The 26,242-nt window shown below is 38.8% G+C and overlaps 1 protein-coding gene across 3 annotated transcripts in view; it reads right to left on the bottom strand.

The window, feature by feature from the left end:
* RGS22 (regulator of G protein signaling 22) overlaps positions 1 to 26,242 on the bottom strand; it is a 66,294-nt gene that overhangs the window by 28,363 nt on the left and 11,689 nt on the right. For all 3 annotated transcript variants that reach the window (XR_005817231.1, XM_040548608.1, XM_040548607.1), the window contains 11 exons: positions 25,719 to 25,940; positions 20,687 to 20,772; positions 17,179 to 17,344; positions 16,662 to 16,833; positions 13,036 to 13,714; positions 12,349 to 12,510; positions 11,195 to 11,366; positions 9,427 to 9,566; positions 8,775 to 8,880; positions 6,761 to 6,886; positions 5,087 to 5,188 (listed from right to left, as the gene is read on the bottom strand). Coding sequence is in view for 2 of the 3 variants with exons in the window: in XM_040548608.1 (XP_040404542.1) it covers positions 5,087 to 5,188; positions 6,761 to 6,886; positions 8,775 to 8,880; positions 9,427 to 9,566; positions 11,195 to 11,366; positions 12,349 to 12,510; positions 13,036 to 13,714; positions 16,662 to 16,833; positions 17,179 to 17,344; positions 20,687 to 20,772; positions 25,719 to 25,940 (2,133 nt within the window). In the remaining variant the exon portion in view is untranslated. The remainder of the gene's footprint in view (positions 1 to 5,086; positions 5,189 to 6,760; positions 6,887 to 8,774; positions 8,881 to 9,426; positions 9,567 to 11,194; positions 11,367 to 12,348; positions 12,511 to 13,035; positions 13,715 to 16,661; positions 16,834 to 17,178; positions 17,345 to 20,686; positions 20,773 to 25,718; positions 25,941 to 26,242) is intronic.

Below are 26,242 nucleotides of genomic sequence, written 5' to 3' on the forward strand. Positions count from 1 at the left end.
AGACTACATCTCTATTCTTTTGGACCTTAACAATTTGAAACATACCCTCTAGACTTTCATGATATCAGGTTATTGAGGAATACAGAGCTACGATAGCTGACATCCTCCAGTTAGAACTTGTGATTAGTACATTTACTGTTTCTGCAGGATTTCGCCCCCTTTCTATGTAGATGGAATCACTGAAAACAAAGACTGTAGCTATTTTGGACCACCTTATCACCACCTTTTTGGGCCACCTTGTTTGTAGCTATTATGGACCACCTTATCAGTGCAGTATAGGGCCACAGGTGTAAGGGTATGGCCAAGGAACTAGTACATTCACAAGTAGAGTCCTAGCTAAAGAACAAGATCACATTTATCCTAACTTATACCCTTCTCAGCAAATCCCCAAATAAATTGAAATTTAACAGGGACAGCATTAATTAGATTCACAGTGACTTCAAGTCTTAGACGTTACTTTGAAGAACCTGAAAACTATTAAAGTTTCAGTTATATCATGTTCTAGTCTGATCCAAACCATGTAACATGTAAAATAAACAAATTAGAAAGGAACAGCCCAATGATAGAAAGATGTGATATCTTTAGAAATAGATTTTTCAAAGAGAGGTTAACTATTTTATTCATCATTAGGGCTACATTGGTCTACCTGTCATGACTCATAAAACCACACAAGGAACCTGCAAATAGGTGAAAGGGGCCAAAATAGGTCCTCAATATTTTCACACACATTTAGCCTCATTCCTTAAACGGCTGGTCATTTTTAGTAAAGTTTTAAGAATAAAATAAAAATAAAAATAAAAATAAAAATAAAAATAATAATAATAAAATAAAAACAACAACAAAAAACTTACTGGGTGCTGTTCTTCATTCCCTCATGATTTTGTATGAAATGTTAACTTAAATATTTTTACCATTATTCTTTCGAGATGACAAAAAATATCTACCTACAGGGTCAGAAATTGCCCAGATTTCTAAAATTTTAAATAGGCCAAAACCTATTGGCAATCTGCTCACATAAACACTGTTGTAATGTTTTGCTGTATTAGGGACTGCCTTTGCAGACTACTCTACCTGCAGAACTCTAACCATGTTTAATTTCATCTGCAAAATTAGTGTATAATAAAGAAAGACTTTTTTTTTTTCCTATAAACAATTGTTAGGGCTGGTAATACATGTGAAGCAGAAATTTAGAGGTGGTTAAGCCAGCAATAGGTGTGCACGTTTCTGAACTTGAAGAACCAGACCCTCAGTGCTGTAATCAGTACAGCCTCTTTACCTCTGAAGGATGCAGATTCACACTGTCTGACAATTTGGTGTGATGCCATCTTTTTGCTTTAATCCTTGTAAGAATCCATTGCTATGGGATTTGACCCAGCAAGTAAAAACATAACATCACAAAGCAACAAATTGACTACATGCACTTGCAAATGGCGAGAGAAAGAAGGAGCTTTCATTCCTCTGCCCCTTGCTGAGGGTTCAGGCACATCTGTAGGTCTGTGCTGATTTCAGTGCAAGGGCTGCGGGAAGACCAACTGCTAGGAGTTCTAGACATGTCAGAAAAGAGAAAAAAAATTCTGTGTACACAGCCTTCAACACTGGGCAATGAAATTAACAAGACATAAAGGAAAAAAAAAAAAAAGGTTTTTGTCCTTTTAAATGGAATAGTCATAGCCTTTTTAGATTCCTATGTCATGGAAATTTTGTGGTTTTCTCAGTCTCAGTGGAACAGTGAAACTGTGGTATTGGCCAATGTCCTAAAGGATCAACAGAAAAAAAATGACATATGAATTTGAAGTTGATATAAAACTCATACAAAAATCTTAGGCATGGTACATCAAGTGCACATCATGCTTCATTTACTCGCTGTTTTGCTTCTTTTGTAAAACACAGAGAACTTTCCTACCTGCCAGCTATACATTTTCCTATAAGTGCATTAGAAGAAGTGATGGATCCAGCCCAAAACCCTGATCTGGAATTTTGATCAGAGTTTGCATCTTGACATTAATTATGATGGCACAAATCTGAAAATATGAAATGTTCAGGAAATTCAGATTAAGATTTTGGCCTCATTTATTAATTTTCAAATCAGGGATTGTTCAGGCCTTGTTTTTTTTTTGTGAATTCACCTCAGATGAGGCAGCTTTGGTAAGTAATCTCAGAATGACTAGAGTGAAGCAAGAAACACACCAAAAATTTAAGTCCAAGTGCTTCATATTGCTGCTCTTTGGTGTGGATATTGCGCTGATCTAAATGAGGGGCTTGTGCAGCTGCTTGACAGAATTACATGACAGGAAGATACAATGCACTGTCTGGCCTTAAATGGAAAGGCTGCACTGCCTTAACCCCCATCATCACTTTCTATTAACATAAATCTTGCATCTGACCCTAGAACTTTACAGTAATGAAAACTTCCTCTATCTAAGCCGATTTTAGTGTTAAAATATTGTACTTCCAATAATTAAACTTTCCAACTCTAAGTAACAATTTTTTTTCTAAGGATACATCTGTTTCTTTATTGTTTTTCTTTCCCAATTTATTTTACACTCCTGCGTGCATGGTTATAGTGAATAACCACATAAGTTCCTGGATGATTACCAGTGCCCATCATTTTTCTTATGTATCAGATTTCATCCTCATTCTATGTTGGTGTTTTGTTTTGTTTTGTTTTCCCTGAATGAATGAATATACACCCCCCTGAATGAATGTGCTTCTCTATCATAAAGCTAGATAAAAATACCTAACAAATGAAACAATAAGTAGCAGACACACAGCAATCCAGGTTTGCTCTTGTTCCTAACAGGAAGCAGGCAGAACACATGCAGAATACTCTGGATGTCTCTTTCTGTAATAAATAGTAAAATACATAGGATGATGTGCTGTTAGAATCTGATCCACATTCTCTTAGGAGTATTTGGTATGACTATCTTATTGTGCCAAAGGTGAGCACAGAATCTGGGAGAGCATCTTTTCCATAAGCAGACCCTGTAGATTGGATGCAGCTTGACTCTTAACAGTGTTCCAATGAAAACAAGAATAATTTTTGTGCAGCCTTAAAAGGCAAGCTTGAGAATGATACCAAATGTTGCAGCACATGTGTTGATTTGTTATGTTACATTTCAGCTGTTAGTTATGCTAATGGAACAGTTTCGCATATTTCGTTTTGATGTATTTACTTTAATGGCTATGTGTATGTAGCTCTTTGCAATTGCCTAGTAACACAGATTGTGCGATGTTCTGCTGTCACCACCAGGCCGACACTGGAAATAAGATAAGAAAAATAAAAAAGACCTGAGCCTTAATTTTCAACCATGCAACCATACCAAAAAGAGAGGAGACTGGTGTGAAATTAAACTGAATTAAAAACTGAATCATCTTAACCTAAGACCATCATAGACCATAACCTAAAATTGGCCTACAAAAAATATACAAGAAGATCAAGACACAGGCTAGATACAGTAGGTTAAATAATTAAATAAATATTTTTTTTAAAGAAGAAGAAATTTCTCATGTTTTTGACTTTACACAGAGTGCCACTGCTATACTCCTAACTCTCTGATTAAACAAGCTAACTGTGCCCACAATTGACACAGTAAATTTGGGTCAGTATATCTTTGCCTAATGGAAAAAGGGATTTATCCAATCTGCTTGTGAATCTCCCACATCTTGACATTTCCCAGAGTAACAATCCCTATCAAGTTTCCCAAAAGATTATCTAGTTAAGTATACCGCAACTTCAGAGACTCAGCTACAAAGTTAAAAGGATAGGGACAAAACGTCCACGCTGTCCAACATGCTTGTGCAGCTTCTTTGATAGGTGAGAGTTCTGGAGAAGGACTCCAGGAGAGGCAGATAGCTAACACGCCTGTTGTGAACTAGGTCCCTAGCCACAAACCCATGCAGATATGGGAGATGGTCAGCCTTAGGAATGCCATCAGTAGAGCTAGAGGGGAAAAAAAAAATAAACAAGGTAGTGCTTCAGGTTAGCCAGTATGCAACAGGGAGAGGGAGTCCAAGTTTCAGCCTCTGCTTAGAGTTTCCATACAATTAACACTGATTCTAGTGAAAAATCTGTACAAATATGCAACATTGTGTCATTTGCCCCAGTAAAACTCCCAAGTTAGAAGAGAAGACAAATTCAAGATGCTCAATAGCATAAGCCATACAATGAGATTATTCTCCACTGCTCCCTAGAGATATTTGTTCCAACAACCTCTGAAGTAGTTTTGCTCTATTACAGCGTATATTCAAATATGCAGATAGAATATACTCCTACACAAGGTTTACAGAGGGAAAACAGACTGAAGTTTCACAAAATGATGTTAAAAGTTGTTTGGAATCCTTCTCACAATATCTCACTGCTGTAGCCTCCTTCCCCGACAGTATCAGACTATTTTGCAGTCAGTAAGAGCTATTAGTACCCATGGCCTGGGGTGAACCAGCTTAGTTTTGTTTTATTCCCTGTCTTAAAGTGCATATTCTGTTAAGAATACTTGTTTATAGGAAACATGCATTCTGCTTGACAGTAAATAAGGGTCTAAAGATCAAATCTGGGGGTGGAGGAGATGCTTATGTAAAGAGTATAACAATGCCCTGACAACCAGAAAAGGAAAATCAGGACTGACAATTGAAAGATCCATTTTCATGACTTAAGGTCATTATCTGAGGCCTGGACTATGAGACCTGCAATTTTAACCCACACAGGAGATGGAAAGAAAGGTAAAACACAATTAGATGATTTATAAAAAAAATGTTATCACAGATGTAATACTAAACAGGAGGTTTCCAAATACGATGTAGAGTAGCAAAGGGGAGATTAGGTAAAGTGAGTATAATAGATAAAACTGGGAACAGACAACAGAGCCTAGAAATGAAACTATGCATGTTTAACATTTAAATCAAGAAATTCTGTGGAAGCAAGCCAAAGAGCTTCTTTTATTGTCCACAAACCAGATATACTTTGGTGTGAGTTGTCAAGATTTGGAAACTTTTCTATCTTCTTTTCAGTCCTTTACACTGAACAAAAGCATTTATGAAGGGGAATGAACAAATGTATTTGTGAAGAAAAAATACATTATTTACAACTTACTTGAGCTTGCTTGCATATTTTAAAGGGATGAAGAGTTTCTTGGTAGAAAAGCTGATGATAAGCCTGTAGGTCAGCCCAAAAGTACGCACTGTTCTTCCACAACTAGAGATGAAAAAACCTGTAAGTTATTACTACCCAAATATCAGGCATTTATAGAAGGTTGAGTTTCCAATGCAAGTAATTATTTAGCTCCTTGGGGTCATCATAAATCAAGCTCAATTTAAGATGGATTTAATCTTCTGTTGCGTACTGGCAGAAGGACAACATATTTAATGGCATCGTCACTGTGATACTATATCTTTTATTGTATCCTTTATGCATAATTGGCCATTAAAATTGTTAACATTGTAGTTAACATTTGAAGAGTAACCACATTTCAGTGGCATAAAGCCAGCACTTAAGAAGAAACGCTGATAATGGACATGCAGAATTTGTGCCACAGTGAAATAGCATTTTGCAGCAATAACCAAAACAATTAAATATTGTGTGCTTGATATATGTTACTGTGACTATCATTGCATTTTTGTTACATGAATTTCTGAGGCGTAGAGTCTTGGAACCAGTTCATAAATTCAAACAAACGCCAAATTATCTTTTAGAAAAAGGAGTCTAAATCTTTCCCCAAATCCTCTGTTTTAATTATGGTGTTTGGATCTGAAAAATACCCTGAAACCGCCATCATTGGACAATAATGGATGTGTTTCAAAAAGATAGGGGCAGGAAACTTTTTTCCACAAATTTTAGCCTGCCAAACCTGGCATGTAAATGAAATAGGTTCCACAGTTTTAGACAAGACCTTAAGGAGATAATTTTCAAAGGCGTTTGGCACCTGCATATACTAGAGGATATATGGGTTGGTGCCTATCTCCCGTGAAAAATGAGTTACTTTTACTTAGATTCTATCTATACACATTTAACATTTTTAGTTGAAGGTATTTAGCTTTGAAAATGTTGACTTTTTCCTTCTAGTAGCCAAAGGCATTTCTAGCTACTGCTGCTCGATTCTGGGTTGTGCTAGCGGTGAAACACATGTCCATCTTGATCGTATTCAAGTCTCCCCTAAAGACTCAATGTTCCTCAAATGCCACTAAACACTGACTCAGATCAATAAATTGTTCCAACCAATCTTCAATTTACACCCAGCAATGAATGATGACTTTACTGACTGCAGGGAAGAAACAGTGTTATGTTTCTCAGAAATCCAAGAAGCTTCATGGAAGTAGAAGAACGTTTTTAAAACATTGGCGAGTTTGGACATCGCTAACCCAACAAGCAAGAATGAGACAGATTATCATGAGTAATAGCATAGCGGATTTTCCATCTTTATAAAAAATGTTTTTGTGGGTTAAGATCTCATTTTTTCTGCCAAGTTGAAGGCTGGTTTTTAAAAATGACTAGTCTTTTTTTTTTATTCCTGATGGTACATTCAGATTTCCAATAGGTTTGAGACAGTTAGGATCTGTCAGCTTGGTTAAGACCTGTCATTAGTTTGAATATACATATGAACAGTTTATTGTTGTTGAGGGATTGTAGTCTCACAAGTAATAATTCATCCAGTCATCAATCTTTCTTTCTCCAATTTTTCTTTTTTTTTTTTCAGTCTGGCTGCCCTCTATAACTTGGCATTCAGTCAATTATGGACTAAATTATCACAGGGTAGGAAAATGCTCATACCTTATTCCCTGACTTCTCACAGAAGTGTGTGAAGTAGTAGCCTGCTCTGCTTTCCAAATAAAGAGACTGCAGCATGCTTTCCATTATTGATCTCCCTAAGACAGCACTGCCAGCAGCACTTTTCCCCTGGACAAAAAAATATATGTATAGTTATACAACAAGGAATAACAGGCTTTCATTATTTTTAAATGTCAGTACTTTGCAATGGAGGGCCATGCAGTGTGTTCAATTAGTACACTCATCCCAAGAAACCAGACTCCATTTTCTATTACATATGCAATTGATCATAGCTCTCTTTACAATTTTCCTACTAAATATTCATGTCCTGTGGAGTAAATTTGATGACTTAAGGTGCGCAGAGTAGCAAAATGACCATAGTATCCCATAGGTGGTTCCTTGAAATAGGAAAAGAAACTTGGCCTTAATTCTGTCATTGACTCTTTAGCACTGAATCCAGGGAATTCTAGTGATACTAAACTATATCACTTAGCTGTCAAAAGCTGTCTCAGCTCAGGCTACTGTGTTTTGTACTAACAGAAGTTACCAAGTGATATTATTGGTCAAACCTCATAGTGGTTAATTTCCATGGAATAAAATATGTCTGTTGGAGGTATGCCACCAACATCAGCAGCAAAATCATGAATATTTTAAGGGAGGAAATCCATACCCTTTACAGCTGCTAGCTCCCAGGGCATTTGAGGAGGAATACATCCATTTTGCCAATGCTCACAGAGAAGCCAGAGGAGGTTACAAACTAGTACATTAGCTTCTGATGATCACAAAAGAGAAACTTTGGCTGGCCTGCCACCTCTGATAGAAAAGGTGAAAGTAAATGAGTCTTGTGGCTGGCAGCCAGCTTCTTTCCAAGCAGTAACAGGGACGGAAAAGGGCAGGAGGAAGCAAGGCTTCTGAAGCAGAGTAGGAAGATCCCACTCCCCAGTATGAAGTTAAATTGTGGATCCCTGCATTCCCCTTTACATTGTATTTGTGATAGCAAATTGTGGGGTCCTGACTGTAGGTTCCAGTCTAGCCTTACAAGTGTAAACAGATAGAATTTTCCTTCCCTCAGCCAGAGAGAAACCCTGCATGATGAAGGTGCGTAAAAACTAATAGTTCATGATGTAAACATTTCCTGAATGTGAGTTTCTGAATGTAAATGTCCCTAATTGCAAAGACAAAGCTTTTCTTCAGTCAAAATTAACAGAGAAATAAAAAGAATGCAGTGAAGTAATAAACAAAGTATGATTTTGGTGTGAAAAGCAAATAATCATGTGCTCAACTGATCAACTAATTCCATGCATATGTAAACAGGCCCAGATTTCATAACATACATTTTTTAGTTGTGAGGCCATGGGTATCGGTAACTCCGTGAAACAGCAAGCTGCTTTGTGAACATTCCACAAACATTAAAGTTTTAGATATGTTTTAAATTGCTAAATCTGGACATCTCAAATTGCTTGATTTGTCAGCATTTTAGTAGTCATTAAGAGAAGGTTCTTCTGGGCAGTCTGTCCCTCCTGAGGCTTGCTGGACTGAGGGCTTGCTTAGGAGGCAATAATTCAACAAACAGAAGAACAAAGAACGCAAGCAATAAAGATGACTTTTACAACTGAAATATTTTCCCCTTACGAATTTTACTATTTTAATGACTTCCTATGCCAGATTCAGTTCTCAGTTACACTTTAAGTCTGATACACTTTCCTAGGTAATGATTCCACTGAAGCATTTATCCAGTGAGTTTTCCATAATAGCCTACTGAACACATGGTCACCATGGAGAAGATCAACACTTTCTAGTGAAAATAAACCTCTGTATGTGCCATGATTTCCTATCAAATAGGTGACAGATACCACACACAAAATGCTGACATTCTAATTATACCTCTGCATAAGGCATTGACATTCACATAATCAAATCCATCTCCCCCATCATTGCCTACTTCCCCTTTAATACTACAGAATAAAATATTTTAACCCATGATTCAAGACAACTAAAATTTTCAGGTACTACTTACTGGGAGCAACTCAGCATAGGTATACTTTCTACGAGCCTGGTATTGCATTTCTGTAGAGTCATCCAAAGTTATGGAAGGTATCATGTCCCTGCTCACTGACTTTGACCTGAATCCACACAAAAAAAAAAAAAAAATTTAATACCTATCTAAAAAAAAACTAAGACTGTCAATGAAATAAACAACTAAGAAAGGACACCAGACTGGTAAAACAACATAGCAAGCAGTAGAGAAAAAGTAAATGTAGTTCAAACTTACAGCGAATGTAAAAAATGTAAAGAAATACATGTGACCCTGTGGAAATAACTGACACAATATATTTGAGGCCAAATGCTTGAGGTGGGTTTAAAGAACGTAAATGTATGTAGAGAATATTAATGGTTACATGAAAGAGTAAAAAACTTGTATTTGGAAATAACCCCTTTTGTGTTGTGGCACAAACAAATGAATAACTAATCAACCAGGAAGAAGTTCTCCATGCAAGCAATCTATAGCATAAATGTGCTTCACTAAGCAGAATACTGTATTAAGATAAGTATTCATGAAAAGAGTAGGATCTAAAAGCCTTTCATAAATGTTTGAGGTATATTGGTGTGGAGAAAGATGTACTTTTGTGTACTTTTTGAAGTACTTTTTGAAGTCCTTTTGTGCTTACCACTTTCTACTGCTAGAAAAGTCATCCCTTTGGGGGCTCTGACGTGATGACAAAATAGGTGATAACCTTGATGAACTCTTCAAAGAGAAATTTGGTGTGGCTAGTTTCAAAAATGTTGTTGGTGTGCTGGTTCTACTTTTCTAAAAGACACAGCAGAAAAATAGGGCAATTAGGTTATTTTTCCACCTTTGCATTTTCTTAACATGTTCTCATTAACTACTCAAAAGCATTAAAAGGTTTTCAGGACCATTGTTCCTTATTAATCACAATATGTAAAACTGGAAATTGCAAAAAAACTTCTCTGTATATCTTTCAAGATTTTTCAGGACACTTTAATAACTATGATAGCTTAGAAATTACATTTTTAACAGGTAGAAATATGTTACACACACTCTGCATAGAATTACAGAGGATGTCAGGTGAAAAGCACGCTTTGTGAATCTTGAGAATCTCAAGGACACCTTGAGTAGCTCTCTGTAAATCAGGGCTGTAAGACAGATATAGTCACTCAGACTAAGAGAGAAAGGGTGCATTCTGCCACACCTTCACTTACTTATTCTGAACAAAATCATGCTATGACTTTTTGGAGATGCCAGTTGTACTCAGAGTGCTCTCAGAAATTCAGCCTGAGTTACTGCTTTTTCTAAGCTCTGGCAAGCACAGTGGATATAGAAGATTCAGAAATCCAGTTTTCTCACAGCAAAAACAGCAGCAAGAAGTCAGCTGATTCTGTAAGAGTCATGGGTGCCAGGTCATAGTTTTCTTCAAGCATTGAACTCAACAGGGGCTGGAAAGCCTGCAGAGTTAGGATCCTGTCTCCATGACCTACAGCTAGTCCTGGGTCATTAGCACACCTTGTGAAGCCAGAGCTGGTCTCTGTAAGAAGCAGTTGCTTCTGGCCCATTCCTGCTGTGCTCAGTGGGAATCTCATCCTGAGCTCAGCTGCTTCTGAAAAGGAAATCTGTCCCGCTGTTTTTCCTCCATTATCCCTATGAATTAGCTTTTTGAAAACATGCATTATAATTGTAGTCTAAAACTATCCACTTGAAAGTAACAGAGGTATGTGTGAACAGATCTGTGGCATAGACCATCCAGTTCCTGATACTGGAAACACACTCTAGAGTCACATTCTCCAACTACCTTCTGTCCAGAGTCTTAACACAACATTGCTGAAAACCTGCTGCTTTCACTGCAATCACCCCTCAAACTGAGGCTTTCAGGGAAGAGCAGAGTCAAAACTGAACTGGCCATCTGCAAGCTACATGCTGTGAAAAAGACAGGTCACTGTCCTATGGTTCGTGACCCTCTGTAGAAAACAAAAGTCCTGTGTAGCTAGATTATTGAAGGACTGTGGTGATAGAAACTGGGCGAAATTCTGCCCTTTTTAAAAACTTGAAAGTAGATTGAGGGTAACTGCAGTGAATTTGTAGGAATTACTCTTGATTAAGACAAGGCTGGTTGAGGGGCAGAATCTATGCTGCTAGAACTTTAGTATTTTAATTCTAAGAATGAAAATAAAATGTGTATTCAAAAGACTTACAAAATAGCCAGGATATAACTGAGAAGAAAGTTTGGCTCAATTTACAGTGACCTGTTGCATAAAATGTAGTAAAATGATACTGTATTTTGCTATATAACCATCTGGAAGAGACAAGCTTGCTAAATCTTGACTTCCTAACAAGCAAGTATGATACCCTTGTTACATTGAATTCAAGGAGTTTTGTTATTTTTTGATGGGACAAGGTCTAAATGTCATGATACTACCTACCTGAGGAAGCATCCTGGGCATGCAAGATTTAGGTGTCAATGGCAGCAATGATACCATTTGTGGGAAAGGATCAATGTCTATCCTTGGTCTCTCCTGGCATGTGTGCCAGAACTTCAGTTTTGCACTGGCAGTATCTATTGCTGTTGAATGAGTGACACAGAATCTGGGACCCCTAAAGAAAAAGAAAAGGAAAAAACAAAAACAAACAAAAACTAATAAATAGATTTTTTCCAAAGCATGAAATACTAGGCTATTTGGCTTTTTTTCCTTTTTTTTTCGTTTTTTCTTTCTTTCTTTTTTCTTCATGATGGTGTTTACTGTATCAAGATATGGTGCTATAAGCACCTAGAACTGAAAATCAGTTAAAGATATGTTTAGACATTGCACTCTTACAAATTTAAAAACAACCTACACATACATTAAGTTAGGTTCCAAATACTGCACCATTCATTACACAGTTGCCTTTGTATAAGTCTGTATATGCCACATTCATCCTACAGCAAAGAATAGGAAAGAATTTTAGGTCACAGGACATAGACCACAGCTCTCATGAGGCTTCACAGCAAAGTACACAACTGCAGGTATTTGTTTCTGCCTGCAATGTGTTGATACCCCTTGGGGAGGAGAGAAGACCTTCAAAAATCTAGCTAATGTTTTGGAAGCAGGCTAGAATTTGTATCCTTGCTTAAGCTGTCAATATGTAAAGGCATTTTGTATAACAGACATTGAACAGTAAAGTCTCAAGGTCAAATTCCACGTAGATGTATACACAGAGCATCCTCAGAAACTTGAGAAGGGCAGTATGGGGAATAGGTTAGGACAGAATTAACCTTCTACGCCTGCAGGGATTTCTCTACCCTGCAGCCAAAGTTTATTAGAATGGTATCCAAGGTAGCTATACACAAGGTAGCTCAGATGCTCTGGCAGTAAAATAACAAAGGTTCAGTAAGGCAGATCTACCTGTCTTCTCAACAGACTGCAGTGTAGTTTAGTCTCAACTAAGAACTGAGAGGCAACATCTGCTAGTATTTATGTGACATTACTTCCTATAATTGCAATGGGATAAGTGAGAAGAAATAAACCTAGGAGGCTTATCAAAGAAAAGGGAGATTTGTTAAAAAGTAGGATCTTAGTTCATGTTCATTTTTTCATACCAGTAAAGAAGAAGAGGTTTCACTACTTCAGGCTGAATCCGCCTTAAATGCTTTATATTCCACTGATCTCCGCGTAGTAGATCAAGTCTGAGTAACACTTCAGAAGTGAGGAAATAGTCTCCACTGCTCAGCAGATAGAATTTTTTCATCCTATCAAGTTGCCTTGAGTCAAACAAAAATAGTCACATAAGCATGTATCATATGCTGTATAGAACTAAGTACAGTACATTCTACTGGTTAACCTGCTGTCATGCAATGTATCTAATTGCAAGTGGCAGAAGCCAAAACAATTTTTCCACAAATTAAAGACAGGTTGTGTATAAGAAAAAATGTACAGTGCCTTAGGATAGACAACCTGAATCTGGTAGAGCCTTTCACTAAAGCAGTTTGTCATACAGAATGCCCCACTTGTGATTTTAAGTTCTTTTATTCTTTTTGCCTCTCTGTTGCTTTCTGTTTTCCAAATTTCTTTCTAACAAAGCCTCAATGCTAAGGTGATTCTGAGCACATGTAAGTTTTGCTTTATGAGCTTCACCAGACTCATTTCTGACTTACCTGTCAGGATACTCATGATTAACTGTGTCCATTCCACTCAAACATTATTTATTCTGAAATCTCAAAACCTCCATTGATCTGTGTTACAAGTATAAAAAATAATAGGAATAAATGTTAAATAACGGAAAATACCTTTGTTGCCTTGTAGCGTCCTTAAGAACCTTTAGTCTCTCAATATCCATCCAGAGACACCAATACCTCTCCCCAAGTGTTCCTTTAATGAATTTATTGAATCTTTCAAACTCATTTCTGTTGCCAGCATCATACGTTTTGTGGCTAATACACCAGGCAGCCCTACTGTCGGCCCCATCACTTTCAGAACTTGATCTTAAGCTCACTTCTTCAGTATCCTGTTCTCTTACATCTCTCATGGAGTCTAAGTCAGTAAATGGAGAAAAACTTTGGGAAAAGAGTGGCTCTGCAGTACCACATGCAACTTCATTATTTGCTAACTCGTGTGCAAACACTTTAGGCTGTTTATGGAAATCCACATCACTCTCAATCTCGGCAGCTGGCTGGTGGCCCAGTTCTGAAATGGATTCCTCCATTACAAATTGAGTATAAGATGGGATGATTTCTTTTGGTGTCTGAAGAGTTGCATTTTCCTGTCCACTTTCTTCTTTTGATGCACTTTCCAGTTTCTGGTCTACATAAATTAGCTGAGTGTGAGAAGGAGTTTCAGCAATGGCCACAGAAGAATGCTCCTCAGCCTCTCTGGATTTCTCCCTAATATCACCAGCTTTTGCTGACACAGTCCTTGAAGGGGAAAGGAAACTCCGTTGGTGATATTCCTTAGACAGGGAACCTGCTTCTGCATTAAATCAGAAAAGATCATTGAACACACTTTTGGTTCAGGACTGTTCTCTTGCATATCAACATTTCCAATGCAACTTATTCATACTGTGCTGCAGCAGCAGAACAATGAGACCGTGTTGCACTGCAGCGCAGGTATCAGTGGAGGTGCTTCTGCTCTCGCTATCTGGCTAGAAACTCAGCCCCATGACTCAGAAACTCATTCCCTATTGCATTCCAGCAGAACAGCAGAGTTCAGGAACAACTCCCTCTGGAGTCAACTGTCCTGTTTACTCAGCTGAATATTACAGATCCTCAGCATTTGGTAAACCACCTTGTTGTGCTGCAGGGCCTGGCTTCTTCCCTGAGCATTTGCTCATGGTTTGATCAAAATCACAGTTCGTAGCAGGATTGTTTTCTCTTTAGGCATAAGGAAGCTAGTAAGTGATAAGTCTTTGTTTAATTATTGCAAAGTGTCTAAAACATCAAATGTGCCTCTGTCAGCTGCGTAAACTCTTGGCATACACAGGAGAACAACAAAGCCCTTGATTATGTCAAGGACTCTGGAAACATTTAACAACCCTGCAGTCCAGTCTGCCACCCAGAAATGGCTCCTTTCTGTTTAGAGATGTTTTATAACTGATAAGTTCATAACAACGACCGGCCATGTTTGTTTGTTGGTTGGTTGGTCGGTGGTTTCTTGCTGTCTACACTACCCCACTCCTCTTTGTGCCCATGCTATGAGGCATGCCCTGCCATCCTGGTCTGCTGAGAAAGAAACTTGATGCTTTAACTTACTCAAGCACCTTTTCTACTTCTGACAGATTTTCAACAAAACAAGTACTTCTGGAGCATGTTAGTGGAGATGATTTGAATATACATACTGTTTACCTAGGTTAATGCTGCTATCATTTCACAGGTCAGCCCTGTAAAATTGAGCAGAATGACTACAGATATTTTGAACATCAACAGAACCTAAGTGAAAGTGAAAAAAAAAAAACCAGTCATAATTCAACTGTGGCTTTACAATATCTTCATATCAATCCAGTAGTTAAAGTACTGGATAAGCTTAATCTTCAATATTTTCCTAAAGCTAAGACGTAAGCATTCGTATTCTATTGTATCGGTAAGGTAAACACCTGGGTACATTCAGTCACATTGTCAATGAGACAGATGTTACAAACTCTGAGCACATGTACTACATCAGACTGTGACAGAAAAGTGCTAAAGCCCTCTGATCCACTAACTTCACATTTGCATTGTTATTAGCCTACGTAACTCTCTACAGTAGGCTAGTCAATAAATGGCGATGGCAGTTAGACATTCCTTGTGTCAATCTACAAAGAAGTTAAGTGCAGGCCACTGTCACAGACAGAACCTTGGATTAGCATTGTGGCATAGAAATTCTCTGCTCTGCACTTACATACTTTCATGTGTAAGTACCTACAACACAATATGTTGACATTAATTTAAAAGTCAGTGTTATTTAAAGTATCTTTTCTTATTACTAAACTATTACTAATACTGTCATTTGTCAAAGTATAATTTCTCAACACAGTTCTATGAACCTAAAACATGAACAATGATTTCACAAGACCTAGAAGAATCAGGGAGAGAGACACACAGCTTTTGAGTAATCAAAAGCCAAGTGGTAAATGTTTTTGCTCAAGACATCTGTTCATCACCCTGATCCAACTGAAGCAGAGAGCAAGGAATTCAAACTGTATTGTCAAAGCAAATACCTTCAGCTATTGCACTCTTTTTAATTGTAGGCTGGTTCTGAGAAACTTAGCTGATGCCCTTTATTGCTTTTAGTTCTTGATCCCTACAATAAATGAATACTGTGCCTAAAAATAGTTTTCTGACTGGAAAATAAATGCTAGCTTTCCTGTGAAAGAAGAATACAAAGCAGTAAGTACACATAAAATCAATGTCTATGTTATAAAACACAGCTTTCAGTGAGAAGATAAAAGATATTCATTGAGACAAAATGCTCAGAGGACAGAGAGGTTTTCTATAGTTCTATGCTCAGTCCACTGCAATACAGAGCCATGCTACATTCTGGCACTCTGCAAGAATGGTGCACTTGTGACCTTTCTGCTCAAAGCACTGCAAAAATTACTGGTAGAGTCATGAGCTGCAAACAAGTGCAACTTGAATAACTTCATCAATAATCCATGAATCAGCAATATGTTTCCTGAGATAATCCACATGGGTTTGGGAAAGAAGACAGATTTCTGGAATTACCACGTCTTCCAATTTTCCATTCAGCCTTTCAACTCCAAGGTCCCAGCAGTACAAGTCTCAAGGTATGGCTGTTTTTCCTCTGAGAATGGGGAGAGAGAGAACTCCTAGCAACTCTGTTCATCTTGCTATTGCCTACAGAACAGAAGCAAAGCTATGCAATCATGTATGTTAACATGTGTGTCTGTGTGTTTTCTCCCAGTACCTTTGAACCTGCTGAACAATTTCAGTTAAGTTTGACAGATAGACAAGAATGTCACAAACAATTACATTCTCTAAGATTCATAAAAACTGGCAGCCAGAAGGCCTGTAAGTGCCCAACATAAATACCCTGGGACGGCTGCAGTGCAAATCATATATTATCAAATACCCAAAGGATCTAGACAATAAAGTCTTTCAAATCATCTCAAAAGAAAACCAACCAACCAACTAAACAAGCAAACAAAAAAACTCAGCTGAAACTTAAAGACATATGTGAGACATAAATGTGTAAGGAAAGAGGCTTCTACTATCACAAAATTACTTGACTACTAGGTCATATTTACATTTAATGTTGTGGCTAGGGAAAGAAACAAACCCATTTTTCCCCCATCTGAAGCCTGAGATACCATGTGATACTTTCAGAAAGTAGTAAGTGGAGTTAGTAGCAATTCCTTAGAATGCCTTCTATTTTGACCTAGTCAGACAGTTATATATACAATATTTGTGCCTCTGTTACTTACCTAGGAGGCCAGTTTTGTCACTTAATGAATCATCTCTTTCATGCATCTCAGGCAAATGCTGAATATCTTGAATTTGACTAGAAGCTACAGGACACGTAAATGAATCTGTAGTTTTTGTGGATTCACTTTCTTTTGCTAACGTAAACCAATCCCTTGTCTGAGAAACCGTAGCCTATGAAAAGATACGTCATAGAATAATTCAGCTTTATTTATTGCAGTGTTTCTGACAGAAGGCTTACTGTCTGTAGTCATTTTGTGCAGTCTATTGTATACATTTCTACGCCAATAGTTCCCAGTGAAAAGAGCTGTATGACAGTAGCTGAGCATACTCATAACACAGCAGCAGTTCTGTTTAAGTTGCATGACCCATCAAACTTCTTCTATAGCACAAAGAGCTTTAAAAAGAAGGAATATTCAGAGAATCAGTTGTTCAATTAAGTTGGGACCTCAATTACAATAATTTAACCCAATGCATTCAATCTAGCTCAATGTTAAACCCACTAAACGTTCATTTTACCTGGCCAAGTGATACATAGAACTTCTTCATAGTGAATGAAGTGTCATCTTCTTCAGGAGAGGGAGGACTAGGGACTTCCTTCCTTATCCAGGGATAATAGTTACTGTCTATAATGAAATTAATGCCAGTCTGGCTCCATTCTACTTGTGATATCAATTTAGCCAGCCTGAAATTAATGTTCAGACAAGAAAATAGTTAATCTTAGCTTTTAGTCAGAGAAACAATTGATTTTTCCCTAGAATAGGCAATAAAAACATGATCACTCTGAAAATAAATTGCCACAGGGAACTTCATGTTCTACTTTATTATTTCACCACTCGCCTGCTGTCACATATGTAAACACCAGTACTGCCATTCCATAGTCCACCAGCTTTACAGATGGTGGCCTGCTTTACATTATAAATCTTTACCAGCAAAACTGATTTCTGTCAGGATGATCTTGCATATACCATACAGCTCCAAACCCTGCCAAGAAACACTTGAATTGTTTGCTAAAATGGAACTATTCTCTCAGATTGCAGAAGCCCTGTATCAATACCAGACATTGCATTTCCTGTCCCTGACACAAGCAATCTGCGAGCAGCAATGCCACAGCAGTGCTCATACTAATTGAGCTTTCAGATGATAACAAGACAGCAGGTGCTACTATGTTCAGTTGGCTGCTCTATGTAGACATAGTGCTGAAGAGCACTCCAGTGCTACCTTGTGATATTGTGAACCTTGCAATGTCCAGAAAAAGGCAGTATTAGAACCACATGACCGGGAGGATCTTGAGGATGCTTTGGCCTCAAGAACTGTGGCAGAGCTTACTTGGTTAAGTCACATAGCAGTATAAAACCAAGATGCATGTGAAGGGAAGTAGCCTATGCCTTAGCATATGACCATGAACTGAATGCCCATTTTTGTTTGTCCCCATTACTTGAAGGTAAAAAGGATTTCATTCTAGGATTGGAGTACCTTGTGGTGGTTTCATACTGGAGGGCAAGTAAGTTCCACCATCATTCCCCTTCCACAAAAGAACAGGAGGAGAAAATGACGAAAAAAGGCACATGGGTTGAGATAAGGACAGGGAGATCACTCACCACCTACCACCATAGGCAAAACAGACTCAGCATAGGGAGATTAATATAATTTATTGCATATTGATAACAGACTAGAGTGGTGAGAACTAAAAGCAAACCAAAATCACCTTCTCCCCCAACTACCTTCTTCTACCTCCTCCTCCCGAGAGGCGCAAGGGAATGGGAATGGGGGTCGAGGTCAGTCCCTAACTATTCATCTCCACCACTCCTTCACAATCACTCTCCGCCCCTGCTCCACGTGGGGTCCCTCCCACGGGATGCCATCCTTCCCGAACTGAGCCTGCGGGGGCTGCCCACAGGCAGCAGCTCTTCAAGAACTGCTCCAGTATGGGTCCGTATCATGGTGTCCATCCTTCAGGAACAGACTTCTCAAGTGTGGGTCCCCCACAACCAGCCCTCCCACTCCTGCGTGGGCTCCTCTCCACAGGCTGCAGCTCCAGTCTGGGCCCTGCTCCTGCGGGGGCTCTCCATGGGCCGCAGCCTCCTCCAGGCCACATCCACCTGCTCCACTGGGGGCTCCTCCACGGGCTGCAGCGTGGAGATCTGCTCCATGTGGGACCCATGGGCTGTAGAGGAACTTCTGCTCTGGCAGCTGGAGCACCTGCTGCCCTCCTTCTTCACTGACCTTGGTATCTAAAGGGTTGACTCCCTTCTCTCTCCCAGCTGCTGTGACACAACAGTTTTTTTCCTTTATTAAATCTGCTCTCGCAGAGGTGCAACCAGCATGGCCCACTGGTTCAGCTCTAGCCAGCAGCGGGTCCTTTATGGAGCTGGCTGGAGCTGGCTCTGATCTGACATGGGGTGGCCTCTGGGCTCTTCTCACATAGGCCACCCCTGCAGCCGCCCCACTACCAAAACCTTGCCACATAAACCTAATACATACTTTCATCTTATCTTCATCTTTAAACACAAGCTTCCAGTTTAACACCTCAGCTTATCTTACTCCTGATTCAGGAATGTAATTTAAAGCACTGATATCTACAGAAATTAGGCACATGTACTTACAGACTGGGGGACTAGAGGATGGAGAGGTCTAGAGGGGAAGACACATGAGGAGCAGCTGAGGTCCCTTGGTTTGTTCAGCCCAGAGCAGAGCAAGCTGAGGGGAGGCCTCATGGCGGCCTGCAGCTCCCTCACGGGGGAATGGAGGGGCAGGCGCTGAGCTCTGCCCTCTGGGGACAGTGACAGGACCCGAGGGAACGGCATGGAGCTGGGACAGGGAGGGTCAGGCTGGGTGTTAGGAAAAGGTTCTGCACCCAGAGGGTGATCGGGCACTGGGACAGGCTCCCCAGGGCAGCCATCATGGCACCGAGCCTGCTGGAGTTCAAGAACATTTGGACAATGCTGTCAGACATATGGTTTGATTTTTGGGTAGTCCTGTGTGGAGCCAGGAGATGGACTCAATGATCTGTGTGGGTTCCTTCCAACTCAGGATATTGTATGATTCTGTGATTCTAAGATAGTTTTATATAATTCTCTTATGTAACCCTGCTTCATAAAAATAGATAGATAGATAGATAGATAGATAGATAGATAGATAGATAGATAAAAACACCTTTGGTATAGCAGAAGATCAAACTTCTAGTGTTTCACAATGCCCAGATACCTGTATCATAAAGCAGGCTTCTACTAAAGGTAAAATGGAACACTCTGATGGTTTTCTTATTCTTTGCAGTTTCCCTCATGAAACATTCCCAAGTGCAGTCTTCAGGATGTTGGAAGTTAAAAATAATTTTGAATCTTTTCATGTAGAAGTCAGTACCCCAGTAACTATTCTGTCATAACAATTAACAAACGTGTTTTGTGAACCATACTGCCAAGCTGCTTCTCCTTTTAGGAACCCTACACACTACAATTATCAGCATCTAGAAACGACCTTAAGGGTTGTAGAGACAGATCCTTCCAAAACACAGACCAAACCTCTCGAATATTAGAAAAGAGGCTGAAAGGACATCTGGAAAAATACAGCAAGTGTATAACTGGAAATCCTCCAAACTTCGCCATGGCATCCCACAGACAACCTTGCAAAAGGAAATCTGAAGTAGGCTCGAAGATACAAAACAGATAATTGAGATAAAAAGGACTATCTGTCTTTTTTTAATAGATTTTATGGATTCATCTCTTTTACCCATATGGCTTATATATTGATTAGAGAGAAATGTATTGCTACCATGATATCTCTGTGAAAGAGAGATCCAAGAATCACCAAATACCACTCCTACTCTTTCTGTAGTGTTGTAATATAGTATGTAATTGTGGTCAAGGATAATTACAGAAAAACAACTGAAAAAAGTCACTGATTTTAATTTATCCAGGTTGTTAAAATGCTAAAAGACAAGAGGTGAGAGAAAATATATTGAGTACTGTCAAGATTAGTTAAAAGATAAATGTAGATTTAAAACTAAGAGCATAAAAGACTGTAATACCTGTATTCAAAGTAGCAGTCACTTTCTAGAAAAGCTGGAAGTCTTTCTTTCTTAACCCACTGAACCGCTTGTTCTCGATCAAGACGCTATTAAAAAAAAAAGCCAAAGATTTGCAGTATTCTTGACTTTATTATTTTGCTTGACATGTAATGGATTCTCTCCATCCCCCTTCTAAAGAAGCATTGTCTTACAAAAACTAGTATACAATGTACATCACCTTTGTTATCCAGTTTAGCCTTAATTGTACCAGGACAATTGAATTTCTTTACTTTGTTATTAACAGGTAATAAGGCCTAAATACGATTTTGCCTATGAGAGTACAACTTTTTTAACAAATCATGGCTGTTTTTTCTTCAAAAATAATGTCTACCTAGACTTCAGCAAGGCCTTTGACACGGTCTCCCATAGTATTCTCCTGGAGAAGATGGCAGCCCATGGCTTGGACAGGTACACTATTTGCTGGGTTAAAAACTGGCTAGACGTCCAGGCCCAGAAAGTAGTGGTGAATGGAGTGTAATCCAGCTGGCAAACAGCCACCAGTGGTGTTCCCCAGGGGTCAGTGTTGGGGCCCATCCTCTTTAATATCTTTATTGATGATTTGGATGAGGGAATTGAGTGCACCCTCAGTAAGTTTGCAGACAACACCAAGTTGGGGGGAAGTGTCGATCTGCCTCAGGGTCGGAAGGCCCTGCAGAGGGACCTGGACAAGAAGGGTTGATGGGATGAGGTTCAACACGGCTAAGTGCCGGGTCTTGCACTTTGGCCACAACAACCCCATGTAGCTCTACAGGTTTGGGGGAGAATGGCTCAAAAACTGTGCAGAGGAAAAGGATTTGGGGGTGCTGATTGATGCTCGCCTGAACATGAGCCAGCAGTGTGCCCAGGGGGCCAAGAAGGCCAACGGCATCCTGGCTTGTATCAGGAATAGCGTAGCCAGCAGGACCAGGGAGTTGATCGTCCCCTTGTACTCTGCTCTGGTGAGGCTGCACCTCGAGTACTGTGTTCAGTTTTGGGTTCCTCAGTATGAGAAGGATGTTGAGACTCTGGAATATACGCATGAGTTATGCTTTTACCACACAATTCCAATACAAATTTTCTGCAGTAGGAAACTGATAATTTTTCTGATTTATTCATCTTTTATAAACAGACATTATTATATTTTTTCCTCAATAATTTGAGGAATAGGGAAGCTTTAGCATAAATTATAATTCCCAAATGGTAGAATTCTGGATATTAAAAAAATAATAATAATAATCAAAGATCAGTTATCACCTTTCCCACTTTTATGTTGCATAACTGCATTGCACACAGTAACACTTTAAATGAAAATCTAAGTGTGAATAGAATCAGACCCTTAATATATTTCCGCTCAGGTGGTCTAAATCTCAGTGCCTAGTCAAAGCAGAAAGCTAGGTGCCGCCAAAGAGTGATTTGGAGGGTGAAAAGGACGTGTTAAGCGGTGAGCTACACAGAAACAGCTAACTGAAAAACTTGCCTAAGGGTATTACAAAGACAGCAAGTTCTCTGAGTGTGGGCCACCGTGAACCATAACTGTTTAAATGACACGACACACCTTTTAACTTTTATTAAATAAAAAAAAAAAATTAAAAGTGTGTGTTTTTTACACTCTTAGGGGACGACTGGTTTTATTTATCTGAGATGCACTTTTCTTTTTAGTGAAGATTTTTACTAATTGATGATTAGTAAAAATGCAGTAACTCCTCTTGTCCAGAGAAACAGGTGAATTTGGGGCAAGGATGGAAGTATCAATGTTTTTGCTACTTGCTATATCAAATAACCAGTTCATGTAAATTACATTTTAAATTTTCTTTCCATGAGCTAATATTTCATTAGGGACCAGGTTTATTTCTCCTTCATACATATCTGTAGGGGATTAAAAAAATCTAAATTACTCAGAAAGTGGGTGGTTTCATTTAGAGAGAAGAAAATATTTCAAAATATGGAAAGCTTATGTTGGCAGTGGCTCACACAATGTAATTTGTGGAGATGGAGACTAATTACTCCCAACCATACCGTATATACCTCCTTTTGGTAACTAACAAGCCTTTTGGAAATACAGAAGATTGTCTCTTTATTTTGGCCAGTCAGTCTGCATTTAATATTTATGTATTTACTGACTCACAGCCCAGTTTTTTATCTGAATGATTCATAACATGTTCACGTCTGTACATGGCTGGTACAAAAATTATATGTACTATCAGAAGGAAAGAATCTCTACTCTTTCCCCTTCCCCAAAGACAGATGCAACATTTAATCTGGTGGGTTTTGTTACCTTGGTTAGCTTCCTTACCCAGTCAGCCTTAGGCCAAGCTGGGACCCAATCCAGTAAAGCTTTTAGCACGTGTTTAAGTTTAAGCATGTGTTTAACTTCACTTGATTAAAGTTAAACACATACTTAAGTGCTTTGCTGAACTGGGGTTTCTCTGAAGTAAGGTATGTGGGATGCCAGCCAGTTTCTTTCCATAGTGGTGACTGGGTCTACCCAACTCTGCAGGTTTTTTTCTCAATATATTTCACACCAAGTTGATTTTGACTATTGATAAGAAGTTACCTCCAAATCAAGCTACCTTCAAATCAATAACTAGCAAGTGTGCATGCACACATGCAGAAGGATCTTTTGCTTATCCATAAATTTGTGGCAGTGTGAAAGGGAAGTAATATTGGTAGTATTTTTCTCTCTATTTATTTCTCAGACTAGGTGCACTTGAATTCAGGCTGTAGCCTGAAAGGTCACAACTCATTTTCATCAGTAATGTGCGAGTGATGGCTGCTCAACTGTCAATCAATGACAGAAGCAAAAATAGAAGCAGTCAAAGCAACAGAGGCAGCATTGCTCTATACTTGAAAAATCAAATTCTATTTGATTTGAACTGAACTACTTGATGCAGTTGGTCTGGGATGACTTCTGGTTCCGTCACAGTGTGGTACAATGAATGAAGTTGACATCTTTCACCTTACACAATTGCAGTACTGATTTTTGGCATACTGTTTTGCAGGCTGCTTAATTCCAGCTCAGCCTTAAAATGCCAAGTTGAAGTGGATGAGGGCCTAAATTATCTGGTTTGGGCTGGGATAATTTTCTTCATATTAGCACATATGGTGCTATGTTTTGAACCTGTGACTAAAACATACAGTTTTAGCTATTGCTGGACAGGGCTTACTCAGCGCCAAGGCCTCTTCTTTTCACAGCCTGCCAGCGAGGAGGCTGGGGTTGAACCAGAAGATTGGAGGGGACACAGCCAGGACAGCTGACCCCAGCGGACCAAAGGGATATTCCAAATCATATGGTGTCCTGCTCAGGAATAAAAGCTGAGGGGAGTGATGTTCAGAGTGATGGCATTTGTCTTCCCAAGTAACCATTACACATGGTGAGCCTGGCTTTCCTGGAAATAGCTGAACATCTGCCTACCAATGGAAAGTAGTGAATGAATTCCTCATTTTGCTTTCCTTACACATGCAGCTTTATTTATTTATTTATTTTTATGTATTAAAATGCCTTCATCTTGACCCATGAGTTTTCTCTTTTTTACCTTTCCAATTCTCTCCCCAATTCTACTGGGGGAAAGTGAGCAAGTGGCTGTGTAGGGTTTAGCTGCCCACTGAGTCATCCTGTTCCTGAAAAAGCCATAATGCTTCCCATCTTTGGAAAATTCCATGCAGAAGGAAAGATATCCTTAAATAATATAGGAGCCCTGTTGCTCTAATCCATGAAAGATGTAAGTAATAGTGAAGACAAGGTGATGTCTTTGAATTTGTCGAAAAAGTCATCCACTGTCACAATAATGTGAGGTTATCCGAGAGAGCAATGTTAGCCACTCTTGCACAAGCACAAAACATTTCCTCAGTTGAGTCCTGACCCCAAATAAGAAATCGAGAACAGTTCTTCTGCTTTTGAGCTTTTGTCCCAAGCAAAATATTCATGAAAATAATCATTTAACATGGTGGGCATGTCTGTGAGCTTTGTCCCGTTTTAGCATTTTCCCAGTTTAAATTGCAGATAGTTGCAATCTCACATTGCTATCACTTTGTTAAACGTCATTGCCTTTTGACCTCTCTCAACATTGTGTTTTCTTTTCTGAAAATCATTAAACTTATACTGAGCAAAGCAGCAGTCTGTTTTAACTCCCTGATTTTCTCTCAGCTTTCCAGCTATGACATAATTTAGAGCAGCCGCCTCTAAAAATGTAGCAAGACCTTAAACTGGCCTTGAATGAAATGAACTGAAGTCACATCAGTCACACCAATGCAAAGTAAGCAAGAAAGGAATAAACCAAGTATCCCAGTGAAATATATTTTTTTGTCCTCCAAAGATATTGCTTAAAGGTAAACTCCCACAACTAATGTCTTGCATTCTCACAGATGCACATGGTGCTTCAATTCTTGATTTTAACATGCCTAATCTGGTGCTGTATAAAGTCCTGAAAGTAAACAGGTAACAATACCAAAATTGATGGTGTCTGAACAAATCTGAAACTTTTTCTTTTCTAAAATCCAACCTATTTTTCCATTAATTTACCATTCTTGTTGCCAAAGGTTATTTTTTCTGGCCATTTCAATTGATGCTAACCATGTAAATACTTTGGGAATTGATGGGGGAGAGACTTATGTGTTGCCAGACCACAGATGAGCTCATAGCCACATAAGGAAATTAATTAATAGGGAAAGACTGAGATGCATTAGTTTCAGTCAATTTGCACATTCCAGGGATCACTAGTAAAGTAACTGTTGTCATAATATTTTTTCTTTTAATATTAAAAAGTATTCAGACCACACAACTGAATCCTGCCCTACAGAATCTTCAAAATTCTGTGCTGCAAGATGTTCATGTGTAATTCCATTCAGTTGTCTGGTAGACACATGTGCATTGCAGGGCATAATTTGGCCCATCATTATGTTTTCCTAACATAAATTAACATTTTTCCCAAGCTACTAAGCCAAACACAACAATAACTACTGCCAGTATCTCTACAGCAAGGTCTAAATATAAACTCAGTGGCTATAAGATGCTTACCATAGTGTTGTAATTTGGATCAATATTGAAGACTGGAGAAGCGCTGATCTTTTTGGAATGCTGCCCATCATTCTTTGCTTTCCTTATAACATCATAAATGGGGTTTGGAGGTTTCTGATCATGTAGAACTTTTTTCAGCTGGTTTTCCAGGCGTTGTGGGGCATCATTAACTACTTCAAAAACCCCAAAGTCAGGGTTAAATTTAACTGGCTGGGTAAAAGTCTACAAAAAGAAGTTTGGAAAGTTTTTAGCACTGTAATAAGGGAAATATCTCATTTAAGAAAGTTACTTTTTATAGTATAGTTGCATCCTACAGAATGCAAGCTGGTATTATGAGGCTTCTTTCTCTTGATTCTAATTCACTCTAGATCACAGACCATTCTTTTTCAGATGCAAATTATAGATCCACTGCACAAATGCTTAGAACATATAGTTCATAGTGACTTCAGTAACTGTTCTACAAGAAACTGCTTTAGATACGGGATCGGATCTCCAGTATTATTTTCCCATTTACTACCACAAAC

Source organism: Cygnus olor, chromosome 2 (assembly GCF_009769625.2).
Source record: "Cygnus olor isolate bCygOlo1 chromosome 2, bCygOlo1.pri.v2, whole genome shotgun sequence".
Classification (NCBI taxonomy): domain Eukaryota; kingdom Metazoa; phylum Chordata; class Aves; order Anseriformes; family Anatidae; genus Cygnus; species Cygnus olor.